The sequence below is a fragment of the Megalobrama amblycephala genome, linkage group LG16 (assembly GCF_018812025.1).
Source record: "Megalobrama amblycephala isolate DHTTF-2021 linkage group LG16, ASM1881202v1, whole genome shotgun sequence".
NCBI classification, from domain to species: domain Eukaryota; kingdom Metazoa; phylum Chordata; class Actinopteri; order Cypriniformes; family Xenocyprididae; genus Megalobrama; species Megalobrama amblycephala.
The window spans coordinates 26,064,698-26,084,226 of NC_063059.1; the positions used below are offsets into that span (position 1 = coordinate 26,064,698).

At 39.6% G+C, this 19,529-nt stretch overlaps 1 protein-coding gene across 3 annotated transcripts in view; it reads left to right on the forward strand.

Moving 5' to 3' along the window:
- The window catches only part of bcas3 (BCAS3 microtubule associated cell migration factor), a 272,896-nt gene that overhangs the window by 247,912 nt on the left and 5,455 nt on the right, over positions 1–19,529 (forward strand). For all 3 annotated transcript variants that reach the window (XM_048162169.1, XM_048162167.1, XM_048162168.1), the window contains exon 23: positions 888–1,055. In XM_048162169.1, the coding sequence (XP_048018126.1) occupies positions 888–1,055 (168 nt within the window). The remainder of the gene's footprint in view (positions 1–887; positions 1,056–19,529) is intronic.

Here is a 19,529-nt window from a genome sequence, read left to right on the forward strand (position 1 = left end):
TTTCAGTGCTTTGAGGAGTCAATGGCAGACACAGGACAAACAGCTTTTTATGAAGTGGTATGAAGTTATCTGCTGTCTGTGAGTCTGGCCGGGCTGGTGTTTTACAGCAGATAACGGCAGGCCTCTTGCCTCCCTATCAGCGCTGCGCCACCGGCCGCCTGCGCTCCTCTCTTCGCCACGCATTAGCTCCTGTCAGTGGCCTCGAGTGTGGCTGAGGGTTTACAGGGGAGGCCAGACAAGGCCAGATAGCCATTGGCCTGAAGATCAAAGGGTCTCCCTACAGGCCGTTCAGATAAAGCAGCTGTATTTCATGCAGCAGGTATCTGTAATAGAAAGACACCCCGGTAATGCCACCGTCTGAAGTGCAGCATCATGGCAGACAGATGAACTGTGCTTCCTTCACACCCCCCGTCTATGCAATATCTATTTTATTGGCCTAGGCGCTTATTGCTGGAAAAAAAATGAGCCCAGTGTTTTTGTTTGAAGTCATATTGGCCCACAGTGGTGTTTTTCAGGGGTCAGTCATTTCCTCTTTGCTATCCCTGTCAGAGGAAGGCAGGGGGGCTCGGCCGGGGTTTGAGCTGCTATGTGTGCCAGATGAAACACAGATAGCTGTTTATGACCTCCGAGTTACACCAGCATGGCCATAGACACTTTTCAGGTTCATTATGTATTATGACTTCAGGCTTACAGAATTGTTTTCAAGCCAGTACGGTGTTTTTTTTAACAATTCAGCTATCATCATCATATCATCTGATAAGCAACTATTATAAAGGACAGAAAAAAATGCAGTTTGCAGTGATAAAATTAACTTGTAATGAGCTTTAATGCAGTGTGAATCAAAATGGTGGTTTGAACTGTTGTTCTCTGTCGTTTTTCTCTGGCAGGCATGTTTGACCGCAGCGTCACCCTGCTGGAGGTGTGTGGCAGCTGGCCTGAGAGTTTCGGACTGCGTCACATGTCCTCTGTGGAAGCCACGGAAGAGGGCCTGAAGGAGAGGCTGGCGGACGCAATGTCTGAGTCGCCCAGCAGAGACATTGTAGGCTCTGGGACAGGTGAGCACACGCACTCTCACTAATGGTGCACTAATGCACTCATTTTTTTGAAGTTGTAAAGTTGGAGTACATTTTACAAGAGAATACGTTTTACTGTACTAGAATACTATTAGTCTTTCTACTTCAAGCCTATTGCCTATTCTTTACAATTATTTGTGAAATTTACAAGCAATTTCTGAGTAAATGTTGTTTGTGCTCCAATTTTTTTCTAGTGTAGGCAATGAATGTCAGATAACATAAAATGCTGGGTTAAAAACATCCCAAGTTGGGTTGAAAATGGACAAACCCAGCGATTTGGTTGTTTTAACCCAGCGGTGGGGTTAAATGTTTGCCGAACGTGCTGGGCAGGTTTATTTAACCTAAATATTGTTTAAAAATTACAATATGGCTGGCTTAAAATGAACCCAAAATAGGTTCAGACACATAATTACTGGAGGCAACAATAATAATCAAAAGGTGAACATTTATTAATACGTAATTTAAAAATGTTTATTGTTTAATTATTATTCATTAAACTTTTTAATAAATGTTCATTTATTAAGCTTACTAATAAATTATCATTTCCAACATATTTTCATTTTATGCAAGTAATACAGTAATTTTTAAACAATAGTTGAGTTAAATAAAACTACCCAACCGCTGGGTTAAAACAACCCATTCGTTGGGTTTGTCCATTTTCAACCCAACTTGGGTTGTTTTTAACCCAGCATTTTTAGAGTGTTCCCTTAAAAGCAACAGTTAACGTCAAAGATTTAAAAGGATATCTCGTGCAAACATTTAAATTCTGTCTTCATTTTTTAGCCTTACGTTGTTCCAAACCTGTATGACTCTTTCTTCTGTGGTACAAGATATTTTTAATAATATTTGGATAACTCTTTTTGTCCAAATAATGAAAGTCATTGTACGGATTAGAAAACAGACATTTCTCAAAATATCTTCATGAAATGATATTAAGTTATGTGAAAGAAGAACTTTGAATATGTAATAATAAAAAAAAGGTATTATTTTTCCTTTTCATCAGCCAAAGTTTGTTCTTCTCATTAGTAGCTCATTAAGTTCAAAAGCAAACGAACTCCCTCAGAAGTTAAAGCGGTAAACCCTATTTGGTTCGATTTGCTCCTGCTAATACCTCCAGTGACTATGGGAATCAGTTACTGATCCTCAATCCTGTTCGAATTACGCAGAGATAAGAATACGTCCTGGCGTATTTACGTGATTTCTCGTACAGATCTTGGAAGAGACACATTTCAGAGGTTTTACAATAACAAATTAGGTCATTCACATTGAGGGAGAAACCGAGCGAAATGAGGGGGGAAATTGCCACTCTTGACAATCCAAATGTTTAACTCATTTAGGAAGCTGCTGCTCTCCGGCCCTCCCCCTCGTCTGAACAAGACTTTCTTTGATATCTGGGGAAGATGGAGGTTGGATCCTGGACGCCGCTGCTTGGAGCAGCGAGGTCACAAGGCCCTAATGCATTTAGCATCGACTGGCCCTCTCTCGTAGCGCGTCTATTAGGCACTAATTTGATTTGTACCTATTCATTTGCAGTCCCTGCAGCAGCACCGAGTTGGCCTTCTCCATAATTGGTTCTGTCTCTATTTTTGCATCATTAGATTAAGCCCGACTCCCGGACACTTGTAGTCTGCGCTTGTCCGTCCATTTATACAGCCTAATGTAACACAAAATTCATTACTGATCACATTACTCTCAACTTTTGGCCCCACGGGCTGGCGGATGAACGTAACGTTAAGCATCTCCTGAAGCAGGAAACCCAGAGCACGGACGAAAAATGGATTGCGGCGAGAGGCTCTAAATAAGCAGCATGGTGGCGGGGGACAGGGTGCTGGAGCCTCTGATGAGCACTAGCCATCGGTTATGTCAGTCTGTGTCTTTTTCACCCAGACGTCCGGCTGCAGTTAAGAATCAGTGCCAAACTTTAAGAGATCAAGCCATTCCCATTTGAGTCTTTGTTGAAGGTACCGACTAATGTGGCAGTAAGTGCTGAGAGTAACGGCCGAATATTGGTAATTACCCTATAGTCGTCCAAAGTACCCTCTTCATTTGTTGTCATGGGTCGTGTCTGGGTTGTGTCTAGATGGTAACTCTTGTTCTGTGAGTCCTGCAAGATTCATGTGCAACATAATACAATGCATTTATATCTCACAGAAACTTGGCGACTATAGGGTGTAAGATAATGCTATGAATTTGTTGATTTCAATGGGCATGGTACGTTACAAGAAAAAAAAAAAAGATTTGTGAAGGCAACATTATTTTTGGAAACTGATACATTTTTTAAAAATATGTTTCATTTTCTATTTCGGATTGAATTGAAAGTTTAAAGGTGCCTTAGATTCAAAATTTGAATTTACCTTGGCATAGTTGAATAACAATAACAGTACATGGAAAAGACATACATTGAGTTTCAAACTCCATTGCTTTCTCTTTCTTATGTAAATCTCATTTGTTTAAAAGACTTCCGGAAAACACGCGGATCTCAACATAACACCAACTGTTACGTAACAGTTGGGGTGTACGCCCCAATATTGCATATGCCAGCCCATGTTCCCAACATTATGAAAGGCATTAGACAAGGGCAGCCAGTAACGTCTGGATCTGCACAGGTGAATCAACAGACTAGGTAAGCAAGAACAACAGCGAAAATGGCAGATGGAGCAATAATAACTGACATGATCCATGATAGCATGATATTTTTAGTGATATTTGTAAATTGTCTTTCTAAATGTTTCGTTAGCATGTTGCTAATGTACTGTTAAATGTGGTTAAAGTTACCATCGTTTATTACTGTATTCACGGAGACAAGAGCCGTCGCTATTTTCATTTTTAAACACTTGCAGTCTGTATAATTCATAAACACAACTTCATTCTTTATAAATCTCTCCAACAGTGTAGCATTAGCCGTTAGCCACGGAGCACAGCCTCAAACTCATAGAGAATCAAATATAAACATCAAAATAAATACTTTACTCACATAATTCGAAGCATGCATACAGCATGCATGACAAACATCTTGTAAAGATCCATTTGAGGGTTATATTAGCTGTGTGAACTTTGTAAATGTGCTGTAATATAATCGAGAGCTCGTATGGCAGGGAGCACTGAAAAAATCAGTGCATAGTTAATGATGCCCCAAAATATGCAGTTAAAAAAATTTATTTAAAAAAATCTATGGGGTATTTTGAGCTGAAACTTCACAGACACATTCAGGGGACACCTTAGACTTATATTACATCTTGTGAAAAAGCATTCTTGGGCACCTTTAAAAGAACAGCATTTTTTTTTATATATATATATAATTTTTGGTAACACTGTAAAATACCAAAATCACACGGTTACTGTGTGATTTTGGTAAATAATCAATGTTATGAGTATAATTATTTTATTTATTTATTTTTGGTCTCTAAACTCCCCAGATCCCAGTTTGAAAACCCCTGCTTTTGTAATACAAGTGCCATAACGCTATTCTTAGGCTTTCCACAGAACAAAATTTGCCATCTAGACATGACTTTATGGCTGATGGGGGAATTATCTGATCAGTTCTAAAGCACTGTGGGATTGTGCCGTTGAGTTGTGGGTGAGCCAGTGCATCTGCGTATGTAATACCTGAACAGCTTTCTTTGTAGTTGTGGGATGCCCCATTTAATAAGCCAGGTCCAGTCGGGAGCTTCTTTGAAGGGTCGAAAGCAGATGGTTCGACACTTAGCATCTCCTCACGCACAGGCGCTTCTTCAGAAGAGGATTGTAGCGTCAGGGGACATCTCTGACTCTTCTTCTTCTTTATCAGTCGCTAACTACTTCTCCATGTTTCATTCCATCCAGTCCTTGGATTTCCCATTCTTGCCTGGCTGACCATTGATGAAACTGGGAAATTTCATTGAGACGTGGGAATTTCTTCCCATGCCGGTGACGGGGAGAGAACTCAAGACTCCCAATTTACCGTAACGCAAGGCTTCTAACCTAACAGAATGGAATGTAAGAGAAAACTCTTGAAATGCAGTCATCTTATAATTAGATTTCGGTCAGCGGCATAATGTTGCAAATTGGATTTTTCTCATTGGTGCTAACCCAACGTAAATTCCATTTAAGCAGGGGGAAGAGGACAGGGCTCAACCCTGTCAGCCGCGGTGGCCCTCCCCACACCACCGCTGCCAGTGTTTACTGAGGTTACACACAGGGATTATGTCTCTGTCATTCCTCATTACTCCAGCCGCCCCAAAAAACACATTTATATCTATTTCCCTGTTAAGCCTACAGCACTGAGAGCACATGCTCACATCCCCCCCATCGGCCTTACAGAGCTCTCAGAAAGTAGTAGTGATGTAGACATGACTCTTAAAAATTTGATAATGCTAATACACTGTCTGCCTTTAAACAAAATGCTGCAGCAAAAAGTTTCCCTCACGTTTGATTTATTTTAGGAAATCAGTTGATTCATTGATTCATTTGATTCCTTGTGCACATTTTTAGTAAAATATTTGGTATGCTATGCTTCTGTTCATTCTTTGGTTCAGTTATTTAAATGAGAGTGTTTCTAGTTTTATTAGAAATATAGTGTTTCAAGTTAAATGTTTTTACCCTAATTAAGATTCCCATTGTTTTCTCGTGAAGTTGTAGTAATGTAGTCATGACTTGTAATGATCAATGCTGATATGGTGTTTTTGCTGCTTCGTTGATTTAGACATTTGAATCCATGCTTGTATGTTCTATGTGGCAGTGTGACAGTTGTCTATTGAACCATATATATGTGTTCTTTTAAAATGATTAAGGCTGGTGGGTTTTTGTGCACTTGAGGGAGAGCACACACTGTCAAAGTGGGAGATCCCACAATAGCTTCATTGTGAAGAGGATGTTAGCGACAGCTCTCAAGCACCCTCTCTCTTTCTTTCTTTTTCTTCATCTTCATCCTTGAGTATTCAGTTCGACCCTCAGGGCACATCTTTACTGTCAAAGCAAAACACATACACTCTGGAAAACATGCATAAATCCACACACTTTCACTCTATAGTTTTGTTAATTCATAGAGTAGCTACTTATTCAGTTTGACTGTAGTTTAACTACTTTCATTTATGAATATCTAGCCACTTGTTTCTACTTTCAAAGTAGCTTCCTAACACTGACATGCACACTAAAGCTTTGTTACTGAAGCATTTACATGCCTGGCCCTTAAAACGGTCACGCATGGAAGCTGGTGAAAGAAAGAACACATTTACGTGAGCATAGTTTTCCCAACATAAACAGACACATACATGCTGTGACCACTACTGAGCTGACTGAACTGTGACCGGCTGAACTTATGATGATTAGAGCTTTTGTCACGAAACTAGGAACAATGCACTTACATCCGCCAGTAACACTCGTCTGTACATACTTCTCCAATGGCCAGACACTCCAGGGCGCCAAAAATCTGTCTTCCTTTCGATTGGCTGTTAGCACTCGTGAAAGAAGCAGGATGTTTGTTTTCCAACCTCCCAAAGTCATCAAAACATTCATCACTAACTATTTTAGCCTTTGCACACTAGCTGTCATAATTTAAGTTTATAAAATTGCCAGGTTCTGTTTGAACTGGCTTTATGTTTGAGTTAATTATCTGACCGGGGATTGGTTATTAGTTGACTATCACATACAGAAATCCACAGAAAGTTCCAAAGGATCAGAATGATGTCATTCAGAAAGTCCACAACCACTTGCGTGTTTGTTTATTTCATATTTTGGTTAATTTAATGATACGTTCAGCTATTAAAGGGATAGTTCACCCAAAAAATGAAAATTACCCCATGATTTACTCACCCTCAAGCCATTCTAGGTGTATATGACATTCTTCTTTCAGAAGAATACAATCGGAGTTATATTAAATAATGTCCAGGCTAATCCATGCTTTATAATGGGAGTGGATGGTGGCCCAAAATTTGAAGTCCAAAAAATTGCACCCATCCATTATAAAAAAAAAAGTCCACACGGCTCCTAAGGGTTAATAAAGGCCTTCTGAAGTAAAGCAATGTGTTTGTAGAAAAATATCCATATTTAAAACTTTATAAACTGTAATCTCTAGCTTCCGCTAACTGTCGTATGCGTGTTCATGAGAGAGTGGCGTCCCATCTTATGACGTAGGACACAGGCACAGTGTGAGCTCCGGTGATGAACACGGAAGCACAGAGGAGAGAGCAAAACAAAACACCGGTCACGAATTAAAAGTACAAAACTAGGATTTGTGAAGAAAAATGCCAGAGGATTTCAATATAAGCCAAGAGGAGACTGAGTTTTTTGCCGACCAGGAACTCCGTGAGATGGAGGAGGCTGCAGCAGCAGCGGCACAAACAACAGAATTGAGTAGACGGAGTGCTCATGACCCCTTATTTGCCCCTCATTTACACTGCACGCATCTGCTGCGTCTGTCAAAAATAGACTTGCCGCCTATCTTTAGCGAAGCTGCACGGCGAGCTGCTTCTGAAACGTGCCGTGGCTCAGCTGGTGTGTAAACAAGCATTGACTAGAGTGGCCGCGGATCAGCTCCGGTAGCCGTGTCGCATGTTCAATTGCATGTAGAGATTTAAAAAATAATAATAATAATAATAATTGAAAAAAACTTTACAACAGTTACATGAGCAATTACTTAAAAACTTCATATAGCAATCATATTACAGTATTTGTTGAATATATACCTAATTTGGCTGAAACAACAACGCAGGCATAGGCACAGCTGACGATTTCAGAAGTCGTCTTGTACTCTTGTCTGCCTTGTAATCCTCGGACCTGAAATGTTCACTGCACAGCACGCATTTATATAATTTTTCCACAGACTTTAGCTTTGTCACACTGCGCCTGCGTCCTACGTCATAAACTGGGACACCACTCTGTCGTAAACGCACGTACGACAGTTAGCGGAAGCTAGAGATTACAGTTTATAAAGTTTTAAATATGGATATTTTTCTTACACAAATTCAGCGCTTCGCTTCAGAAGGCCTTTATTAACCCCCCGGAGCCGTGTGGATATGTTTTATAATGGATGTGTGCATTTTTTCTGTCTTTAGAATTTGGGCCACCATCCACTCCCATTATAAATCATGGATTAAACCTTTTTTTGGTTTAAAATGATCCAAAATAAATTTTTGAGCAAGTACATAGCGAGTGTTCAAAACTATCTCCTTACCTCCTTACCTTAGCCGATTCACAATGGTAATCTTGTAATAATATTTTCTAATAAAATCGTTACCGGTGGTTTTCCGCAGGAAATTCGTTCATTTTTGCGTCATTACGTCACGTCTGTTTACATAAAGGAGTCATCCCAGCTAGTAGACCATATGACATGTGAGGATGCTGCTGGTGGATCATTTATAGCCTTTTCTCACAGCAGCAGCAATAATTATATTTATCATTTTGATGGCAGATTGTAATCCAGAAAGGACCAAATGACCCGTAGTCAAAAGCAAAAGACTGCGGAGTAGCTACAGAAATTGAATCTACAGGTAACGCTATAAATACACGTAGTCACGCAATGCTGATTATTAACATTAACAATTTGAGTATAACAATAATAATAGTAATTTGCACGGTTTAATGTGATCCGAGCTAAGCGATCGTTAGATTTAATCACCATTGGCAGTGCGATTTTATTGTTTGTTTTTTTTTTTCTCAGTTGGTCAGAACAAAAGTGGCAGACATGTTACTTACTTGTTCAGATGACATTTTCCAGTTTTCGTATTTTGGTCATACTTCCAAGATGTAGAATCTGTGATTTTGAAGTACAGTATCAACACTGTTGCGGTGACTGACAGCAAACATTAGATTCATCCATGCTGAGGAGCGGTGCCGATGCACAACGCACATAAAGATGATAATTCCGCAATTAACTGCAATTGCAGATCTCAAACAGAGATGGCGACAAAGAGGCAAAACTTACGGACTGCACCTTTAAAGTAGATTTAAATGTTTTTGCTAATGCTAACGCAGAATGATCCTCACCTGCTACTGTTTATTCCATGTAAGCTAACAGAAAAATTGAGGTTTGATTAAGAATTAGGCATAAACATGAATCAAACAGGCCTTGAGTTGGTGATAGGCAACAGGCATATTTATTTCATTATTCCAGGTACTATAATGGCATAGCAGATTATCCCAGCGTACATTGGGGTAGATCCATACTGGCTTACTGAAAAACCTCCATTGTTTGCTTACCTGGTTAATAACAGTAATGTTCCCTGTTTAAATTGGACTAACTCACAAGTATTCTTTTGCCAAATCCTAAGCTATTATCAGAAAGACCGTTCCATATCTTAATGTCACGGCTCATTTTTCGTGCCACGATAACCATCACTGGATCAACAAGACACAGCTGAAAGCACAGCAGCCCAGTCATTCGCCGTGCAAAGGACTTAGCTTGTGCTAATCAATCATCCGCCACCTATGCGCAGCACACGGACGATGGATTGCATAAACAAGCCCAGCGCTAATCTGGGTCTGCTCAATCTCCTGCCAAACCAAAGTTCCTCAGTAGAAGTGTTCTGGACCATGAAGTTGCACTGAAAGACTGTAACTTTGGTAAAAGTGTTTAGCTGCTTCTCAGTGCCTGGTGCATGTGAGTTTGGTCAGTGTTGCTGCTCTAAAATACATCCATATGTCATTTCAATCGTCCTTTTCTTTAAACTACCTCTCTTCCAGAACACTGTGAAACTACATTTGTTAGTAAGAGGGCAGGCGTGATCATAGGAATATTAGGTCCATTTCTGCATGCTGTGTTGAACTGACCTGTGAAGCTGATGCTGAAGATAAGGCCTGCAGCTCTCAGTGATTTTACTGTGCCATTGACCCTGATGGTTGAGCTCAGCTGTAGCTGGCATCATTACTTACACTCTCTGAGATGAGGAACACAAATACATATATATCTGTGGTTATAGCACATAGCTTTAGATAGATAGAGAGAGAGAGCTTAAAAAAAAAAAGTTGTTTTGAGTGTTGGACTATAAAAGACAGTAGCAAGTGATATGGTATTAGTGCATGGCTGCATGGTGAGGTGGCCAGGAGGGGAATGAAGTGTGAAAACAGGAACACAATCATTATTTCCTCCCTTCAGCACTCACCCATTCATCCCATGGTCAGTCTCTTCACTTCAACCAAAGGTTTGAGAGTAATGTGCAGCGACAGGGTGAGACGATGAAGAAGAATTCATGCATTCAGAGCCTTTCTTTCTCTCTCTGCCCCAGTCCGTCAGTAACACATTGGGCCTGGATATCATTTTAGCATTTATCCCCTACTCATTGTTCTTCTAGCCTACAAACTAGTTGCTAAAACAGTAAAGAAAGGAACAGAAGATGGGACTGAGGCTAGAAACCGAAGCTTGCAGTAAATGGGCTTTTTGTGGGATTTTTTGAGACTGCACTTAACAGCTCGCTCAAGGGAGCGAAAGTCAGAAAATAGCGGCTCAGAAAGAAAGAAGAGCGAAAGAAAGCGAGACAGCCGAGGGGGTGGAAGGAGCACTTTTAAAAGATGTTCCAGGATGTCTAGACATGGTGTTGGTGAAACATGACGAAAGCGTCAGGCATTTGAGAGCGCCGCAAATGGAAGCAAGAGGCAGGTGTCGGTGAGACATCCTGCGTGTCAGAGCGGCTCAGAGCTGTGATTCCACAACTGATCCGGACTCGTAAGGCATTTACTGTGTTTAGCCTCTCAGGAGTATGAAGAAGAGTTCATTATTCAATACCACACTTACCTTACTCTTTTCTTTCTTCCTTCTCTTCTTTCTCTCAAACTACACGTGTGCTGTATATATATCAGTAAAAGAGGTTGCATGAATTAGTGATAGAGGACATAATGGAGGCGTCTCTTGAAGGCGCTGTTGAAAGGCGTTACAGCGCTAACGGTCCACACCGATATGAGATCACTGACCTGACTGCAGCACTTTCCAGGAAAGTGAAAAGAGGAGAGAGGACGTGAAGTAAGCGAGGGAGGGAGAGTGTGACTGTCGCTGCCTCCCTTTCGCACACACACACACACGGTGCTCTAATGGCCTCACACTTAGGAAAGCACTCACACACGCCTCTCTCGTGCTGTGAATAAACATTTTCTCTCTTTCTTCCTCTAGAGGCGTTCCGGCACTTTCAGGTGATCGTGCGCTCAAAGAGGACGACATCATTTAGCGCTATTATTTAATTGCTTAGTGATGATCTGACTAATGCAAAACAAAATGGTAATTATGCAAAGCAGAAATGGCATTTCTGTTTATTTTCTAATGTGTTTGTGGCTAGTAGATGAAAGCTCAGCTTTAAAGCACCGTCGTCCGGTGTGGTGTTGGTGAGCATGTGCGAACTTGAGCTTCGGGGCGAGCGAGTGAGCAATGGTGCTTTTCACTGAAACACCAGCTGAGTGCAGGATTCCTCCTTGGGCTATAGGGCTTTAGTGAACCTTGCTCCATCAGAGAGACTGTGTGTGTGTGTGTGTGTGTGTACTGGCCCCACATTTCAAGATGCTTGGCATGGCGTACGGCTCCACGGCCGTCATGCAGACCGTGCCCATCAATCAAAGAGACATAAAGCAATATGGACAGCAATTAAATCAACTAATTGAATCAAAACTCAAATTAAGCCACCAGCCTGAGTGGTTTGTAATTGTAAATGGCATGAGCCTTCCATCCCACTGGCTTAAATTTGAGACCTGCGCCTTGAGCAACTATTTAACCAATTACTCTGCTAGCAGTAATAGACCTTCTTAATGCTGGCAGAATCTGAGTGATTTTGTTTGACTTGGGTTTTTTATTCAGAGGCTGTGGTCTACTTATAGCCTGTGCAATAAATAAAGAATCAGTCATGTTTATCTTAATGGATTTTGGCCATGTTTTGCCCATTTAGCACATTTGAAAAGTTTGCTATCACTGTATACTATTCAGAAACAGTTTAAATAAACCAATTGGATTAGAAAAGTCGTTTGAGAGTCATTAGTGGCGTTGCTAAGGCAAGCGTCCCAATAAAGTGCAACGGTGCACGCCCGCTTTTTAAGCTGTGCTGCCTCTGGAAGTGTTTTCCCCATTCATTTTTTCCATAGAGATTCTTCATGGTAGAGTTTTAAGGCATGAACCAAGCCAACCAGCTCCAAGGTGAGCCACAACATTACAAACTTTGATTTGAACTAAATAGTTTTTGAAAATTGGACAAAAAGCAAAAGGGATACTTTACTTTAATGAGGGCACTACAATCCCACGAAGCACTGCAAATGCAGACAGTACTATTCAGAAGTTTGAGCACAACTGTTTTCAACATTTAAAATAATAAGAAGAAAGGTTTCTTGAGCACCAAATCAGAATCAGCATATTAGAATGATTTCTGAAGGATCATGTGACACTGAAGACTGGAGTAATGATGCTGAAAATTCAGCTCTGCCATCATAAGAATCAAATCGTTTTAAATTGTAGTACAATTTCATAATATTACTGTTTTTAATGTATTTTCGATCAATTAAATTCAGCCTTGATGAACATTAAAAACATTTTTACCAACTTCAAACTTTTGATTGGTGTACTCAAATGAAAATCAATGGAAAAATATAAAACTAATGTTGTTGATTTCAAGTATGCCATGATAAATAGTATTTTAAAACTACCCGAAAAATATTCAGATATGATGATTAAGTGATCTGAGTTACATACAGTATGTAATTTGCAGTGCTTGATGGGAGTGGGTGGTCGCTGCTGAGCTTTTTTTGGCGTAATTTAAACTTATTTTGTAAAATAAGTTGAAATAATACAGACTAATGGCTTCAACAGAAGTAAATACACCATTGATTAACAACCTAAGAGCTCAGAGTATTTAAAAATGTTTATTGTTAAAGGATTAGTTTACTTTAAAATTAAAATTACCCCGAGCATTACTCGCCCTCAAGCCAAGTGTATATGACTTTCTTCTTTCTGATGAACACAGTCGGAATTATACAGTGGCATGCGAAAGTTTGGGAACCACTTGCAGAATCTGTGAAAATGTGAATAATTTTATCAAAATTAGACACATCAAAATGCCTGTTATTTTTTATTTAGTACTGTCCTGAGTAAGATATTTTACAAAAAATATGTTTATATATAGTCCACAAGACAAAAAAAATAGCTGAAATAGCTGACCCCGTTCAAAAGTTTGGGAACCATTGATTCTCAATACTGTGTGTGGTTACCTGATGATCCACGACTGTTTTTTTGTTTTGTGATGGTTGTTCGTGAGTCCCTTGTTTGTCCTGAGCAGTTAAACTGAGCTCTGTTCTTCAGAAAAATCCTCCGGGTTCACCAGATTCGTCAGATTTCCAGCATCTTTTGCATATTTGAACCCTTTCCAGCAGTGACTGTATGATTTTGAGATCCATCTTTTCACACTTAAGACAACTGAGGGACTCAAACACAACTATTAAATGATGTCTTGTGGACTATATATAAACATATTTTTTGTAAAATATCTTATTCAGGACAGTACTAAATAAAAAATAACATGCATTTTGTATGATCTCTCTTATTTTGATAAAATTATTCACATTTTCACAGATTCTGCAAGGGGTTCCCAAACTTTCGCATGCCACTGTATTAATAAATATACTGACACATCCAAGCTTTATAATGGCAGTGAACAGGACCAGTTTCTTCTTTCTGATGAACACAATCAGAGGTATATTAGTTATATTAATAAATATCCTGATGCATCCAAGCTTTATAATGGCAGTGAACGGGACCAACTAGTATGAGCTTCCGTTCACATCCATCTATCATAAACGTACTCCACGCAGCTCCGGTGGGTTAATAAAGGCCTTCTGAAACGAAGCGATGCTTTTGTGTAAGAAAATTATCCATATTTAATAAGTTATAAAGTAAAATATCTAGCTTCCACCAGACTGCCTTATGTATTCAACTTAGGAAGAAAGTGTAACACCTCTCGCAGTTCAAAACGCTTAACACTACGTCCTACGCCTTCCGTATTCAACTTACGAAAAAAGTCTGGCGGAAGCTAGATATTTTAGCATCAGATGGCAGACTTTAGCATCATTTGTCCGAGAACAACATTTCCTCTCACATTTCCTAGAAACATTTTCTCTTTCTCTTCCGACTCATTCATCACCTTTGTGTTATTTCAGTAAAAGTAAGAAAAGGAAAGAGTATATCTGAGAAGAAAATGAATCATTTAAACCTAAAAGTGTATGTGTGGAGAGTCATTCACACCTCTGTGATAATGCTACACTAGAGCCTCCTTGAGTTCGGACATTATATGCAGGAACATGAATATGCTTTCATTTCGACACTGTGTTCTAGTTAGAAACACGGCAGCCAAGTGAGATCTGAGAGTGTGGTCGTGGTCATAAATGTGATACATTTTTTAGGACTGCAAGTTTTATCATTCATAACTCACATTGCCATCTTTCGCACTTTTAAATCTACACTCAACTAGATTTCTTTCTGAAAAAATTCTTTATTGCTGGTTGCTAGGGTGTTGTTAGCCAGTTGTTAGGGTGGTCGAAAGTAATGAAAAGCACTTTCTGTGGAATGATCATGAAGTGAAAGAGTCTGTTTGGTCTGTCTTACGTTCGTACCCTCCGGGCCGTCTGCATGCAGAGAGAGGATGTCTGATCCCCCACACATGCATCACCGTGGCCTCCACCAATAGCTCTGCTCTGGTTCTAATGAGTAAATGAGAAATGTGCCCTTGCTGGAGGATGGTATGTGCCAGGGCAGCAGAGGTTACAGTAGGTTTTCATTATATGTAATTAAAAGCACAATGGAGGCCAGCCACCTTTACCTGCACCGCTCTTGAAAGCTCATTCTGTATTACCATGAAATATGGAGACTTTCACATGTGGGCGGGGCTTAATGGTTGAAGTTCCTGCCTTCCATCCTCTTTGATAGGGTCTTGTTAGTTTGGCACTGGACATTGCTTCCAGTCCGGAAAGAGTCACTCACACACACTTGACTATTAATAGCCCAGACTGAATGAGTAAACTGGATACAGGATGAAGTCCTGTCAGAGTAAAAGTGTCCCATACACACTCACAATGCCCCTCAGCTGCTAATTCCCATCTTTTTATGAGGATGGCTGCCTTAATGCCAGCTTTACAATTGAGTGATAATCTCAGAGGGGCTGTTAAATAACTATCAACTGTGTGCATGTGTGTGTACTTGTTTTGGCTATACTTGTGAGGACCAAATGTCCTCACTTATATTGTGAAATACTTTGACAACCCACTAGTGAGGACATTTCACTGGTCCTCACTAGTTAAAAAGGCTTATAAATCTTTTTTGTAGTTTTGAAGTTTTTGTTTAAATGTAGTGTTTTGCACATGTTTCTATGATGGGTAGATTTAGGGGTAGGGGTTGGGTTAGGTGACAGAAAATATCATTGACCTGATATAAAAAAAAAATCAATGGAAGTCTATGCAATGTCCTCACTAAGATAGCAAAACAAATGTGTGTATGTGTGTGTGTTTTTATATGGTTTATAAGGACACGTGTATAATGGTATTAGAAATTAATCATTGGTTTAAAACTACAGATACAACTTCCGTAAGTTTGTATTCCTGCCCATGACAATCGGGGTGGCACTGGCATCCACAGCCAAATTTTATTAAAGCCCATCTTACCAGCAGTAATAGAAGTCTAAGGTGTCCCTTGAATGTGTCTGTGAAGTTGCAACTCAAAATACCCCATAGATTTTTTTGAATTAATTTTTTTAACTGCCTATTTTGAGGCATAATTAGAAATGCGCCAATTCAGGCTGCGGCCCCTTTAAATCACGCGCTCTCCGCCCCCTCCTGAGCTCTCGACTCTATCACTGCATAAACAAAGTTCACACAGCTAATATAACCCTCAAAATGGATCTTTACAAAGTGTTCATCATGCAGCATGTCTAATCGTGTAAGTATGGTATTTCTTTGGATGTTTACATTTGATTCTGAATGAGTTTGAGGCTGTGATCCGTGGCTAACGGCTAATGCTACACTGTTGGAGAGATTTATAAAGAATGAAGTTGTTTATGCATTATACAGACTGCAAGTGTTTAAAAATGAAAATAGCGACGGCTCTTGTCTCCGTGAATACAGTAAGAAATGATGGTAACTTTAACCACATTTAACAGTACATTAGCAAAATGCTAACGAAACATTTAGAAAGACAATTTACAAATATCACTTAAAATATCATGATATCATGGATCATGTCAGTTATTATCGCTCCATCTGCCATTTTTCGCTGTTGTCCTTGCTTGCTTACCTAGTCTGATGATTCAGCTGTGCACAGATCCAGACGTTAATACTGGCTGCCCTTGTGTAATGCCTTGAACATGGACTGGCATATGCAAATATTGGGGGCGTACACCCCGACTGTTACGTAACAGTCGGTGTTATGTTGAGATTCGCCTGTTCTTCGGAGGTCTTTTAAACAAATGAGATTTATATAAGAAGGATGAAACAATGGAGTTTGAGACTCACTGTATGTCATTTCCAGATGAATCACATGTCATTTAGATTAATCACATCTCAAAGGATGTCAAAGGAATTTAGATGAATCACATGTCAAAGGATGTTACAGGACAATTTCAAATGAATGTGATGATATAATTTGCAGCTCATTGAAGCATTTATCTCAAGGCCCTTTTTATTTTTATGATATATTTCGAACCTTACGCTTGCAGTTTAAGTGTTTGTTTTATTATTCATACCGTAACTTTAAATAACTGTCTATATAGAAATTTTATAATATATATTATCTTGAAAAAGACAAATAAATGGTCTCTTCATTTTAAATGGACAGCAATAAAGCTAATCATGTCTGGCAACTTGAAAAGTTTGTTTCATTGGGGTCTATAGTTAAACATTTAATGATCTATAAGTATTTCACAGATTTCCTATGCTAATTATATAAAACTATATTGTCAGTACGCCATAGTTATACAAATGAACTAGATTAATGCATTTATTTCCTTTCAAAGTGATGGAAACTGATAGAAAATCATTAGGCTTAAAGGTCCCGTTCTTCGTGATCCCATGTTTCAAACTTTAGTTAGTGTGTAATGTTGTTGTTAGAGTATAAATAAAATCTGTAAAATTTTAAAGCTAAAAGTTCAATGCCAAGCGAGATATTTTATTTAACAGAAGTCGCCTACATCGAACGGCCAGTTTGGACTACATCCCTCTACTTCCTTCTTTAATGACGTCACTAAAACGGTTTTTTGACTAACCTCCGCCCACTGGAATACACAAGAGTTGCGTTTGTAGAGTGTGTTTGTCGCCATGTCGTCGAAACGCTGTTATTTTCATCCCGCAGTCCAATCACCGGGTCTGATTCCGGCTCAAATTGATGGGGTAAATTTAAAGACATGTTGTCAATAACACTGAGCGCGTGCATCTACACGTTATGGTAAGAGGCGTGACCTTTCCGGGCACGGTGCGCTCAGAACTGTCGAATCACAACACAGGAACCGCTGGCACAATCAGAACTCGTTACGTATTTCTGAAGGAGGGACTTCATAGAACAAGGAAGTCATCAGCCCGTTTTTATGACAGTGGAAACAGCGGTATACAGATAAGTAAATTATGTGAAAAATACAGTTTTTTTTTACACGCAAAACATGAACACATGTTATATTGCACACTATAAACACAATCAAAGCTTCAAAAAAACACGAAAAACGGGACCTTTAAAATATTCACTATCATGTGGCTCCCTCTATTGGACAACGTTAATATCACAGCCTTTGTCTTTCAATTGAAATGGCTGATAGTTTCGAATTTGCAGTTAGCATCATAAATTCATTAGGGGTCCAATTCGCCTTAAACCCCTAAAGACAAAATATCGATATCCAGGGCATATATTTTATATAATGTCTATTAAACACTTCAACACATTTTAAATGTCTCTGTGTTCATTAGAGCGGGCCTATTATTACTACATACAGAATGTATTAATGTAATTTAAGGTACTTGGATGACAAAAAAAATCACAAGTTTTAGTGCATCAAGTTTAATAGCACAGAGACTTCAGACTTCTTAACAGATGTCTGTATGTGGGCATTAAGGAAGATCACCCAGAACACCCTAGCAACCACATAGAAACCACCTTGCAACACTTGAGCAACAACCCAGAACACCCAACTTTCTGTCTATCTATCCTAATCCTCAAATTATTTTACATTTTAAGAAAAGACCTTGTCAAGCCAACATAAAGTTTATCTTTCAAATATGTCATTCTTACCCAACTCTGCTATTAGTTTCCGTGATTGGGATCCTCTTATTGGTTTCATTTTATTAAGTCGGATGGCAAATAGATCCATGATGAAAGTGGAGAGAGGGTAGTTGGAGAATCTCGTGCCAAAAATAGTTACAACGCAGGTCAAAATAAACAACGGGAAGCATTGTGAAAAATAATACCGCAATCCAGACAATCTGAACTTGAGTTTATTGCTCTAATTTTTCGATTCACAAACAAATGGAAAAACAATTGAACTGGACTACACTGGTTGTGCTGTGTGTTTTTGACTTACCAGAACGAACCTGTTAATGAAGTTGACAATATAGAGCGTGAGCAGCCGTGCAGCAGATTTTGTATGTCATCGTATTTATAGCCCAGCTGCTACACTGTGGTACAGAAAACACTGGTTACATTAATATTTTATACTGGGATAAATCTGGGGTGGCACTACTTTATCTTAGGGTAGCAGTTGCCACCCTGGTAAATCCACCCCTGCCCCACTCACCCTACACATGGATTTATCATGTCAGGCACAGAAACATGAACTGGAGAAAAGAATGGCAAGAGAGTACTAATCAACTGCAGCTGTGATTAAAGTGCAAACAAGAAACTGAACTCTTATAGGACGTACATCAGGGTAAGTTACGCCCTCTGTCCCATTTACCCCTCTCTCTTCCTCATAATGGGGGCACAAATTGGGTCCACTCTCTCATTGGCATTTACACTGGCACAGCAGTCTGATGAAGGGCTCTTTATGTGCTTTGATCCTGTTTGGTTTCCATCTAATGACCAGCTGACTCCCCCTCAGTGAGCTGCGCTCAAGCCGCATGTTCTCTGTCACTGAGTTGTGTTCTTCCCGGAGTGAGTCTAATGTGTAAGCATGCGCTGGTTACCCACAGCAAACAGCATTCTAGGATCTAGAAATGTCTGTGCCACGCTGGACTGGTGTTTACTGCCGAAAACCAGCCTGTTTTATAATATTCTGCTGGAGCCTGGTTTCTGGGGACCAGGCACTCGTGGTGCAGCCGCAACGATCAGACATGCCTGCAGAAATGCAGAGGGGGGAATAGAAACAGAAAGATTTCACAGTGTGTGTAAAGAGTTTTAGGGGAAGATTTTATATCGCTTGTAAGTATTCATTATAAAAGAAGGCTGCTAGAGATAATGAATTATATGTGTATGTTTTATGACTTGCAACTCAACCAATCATATTTATAATTTACGCATGTATGAAGTAGCTGTTTTTGTACTGCTGCTTA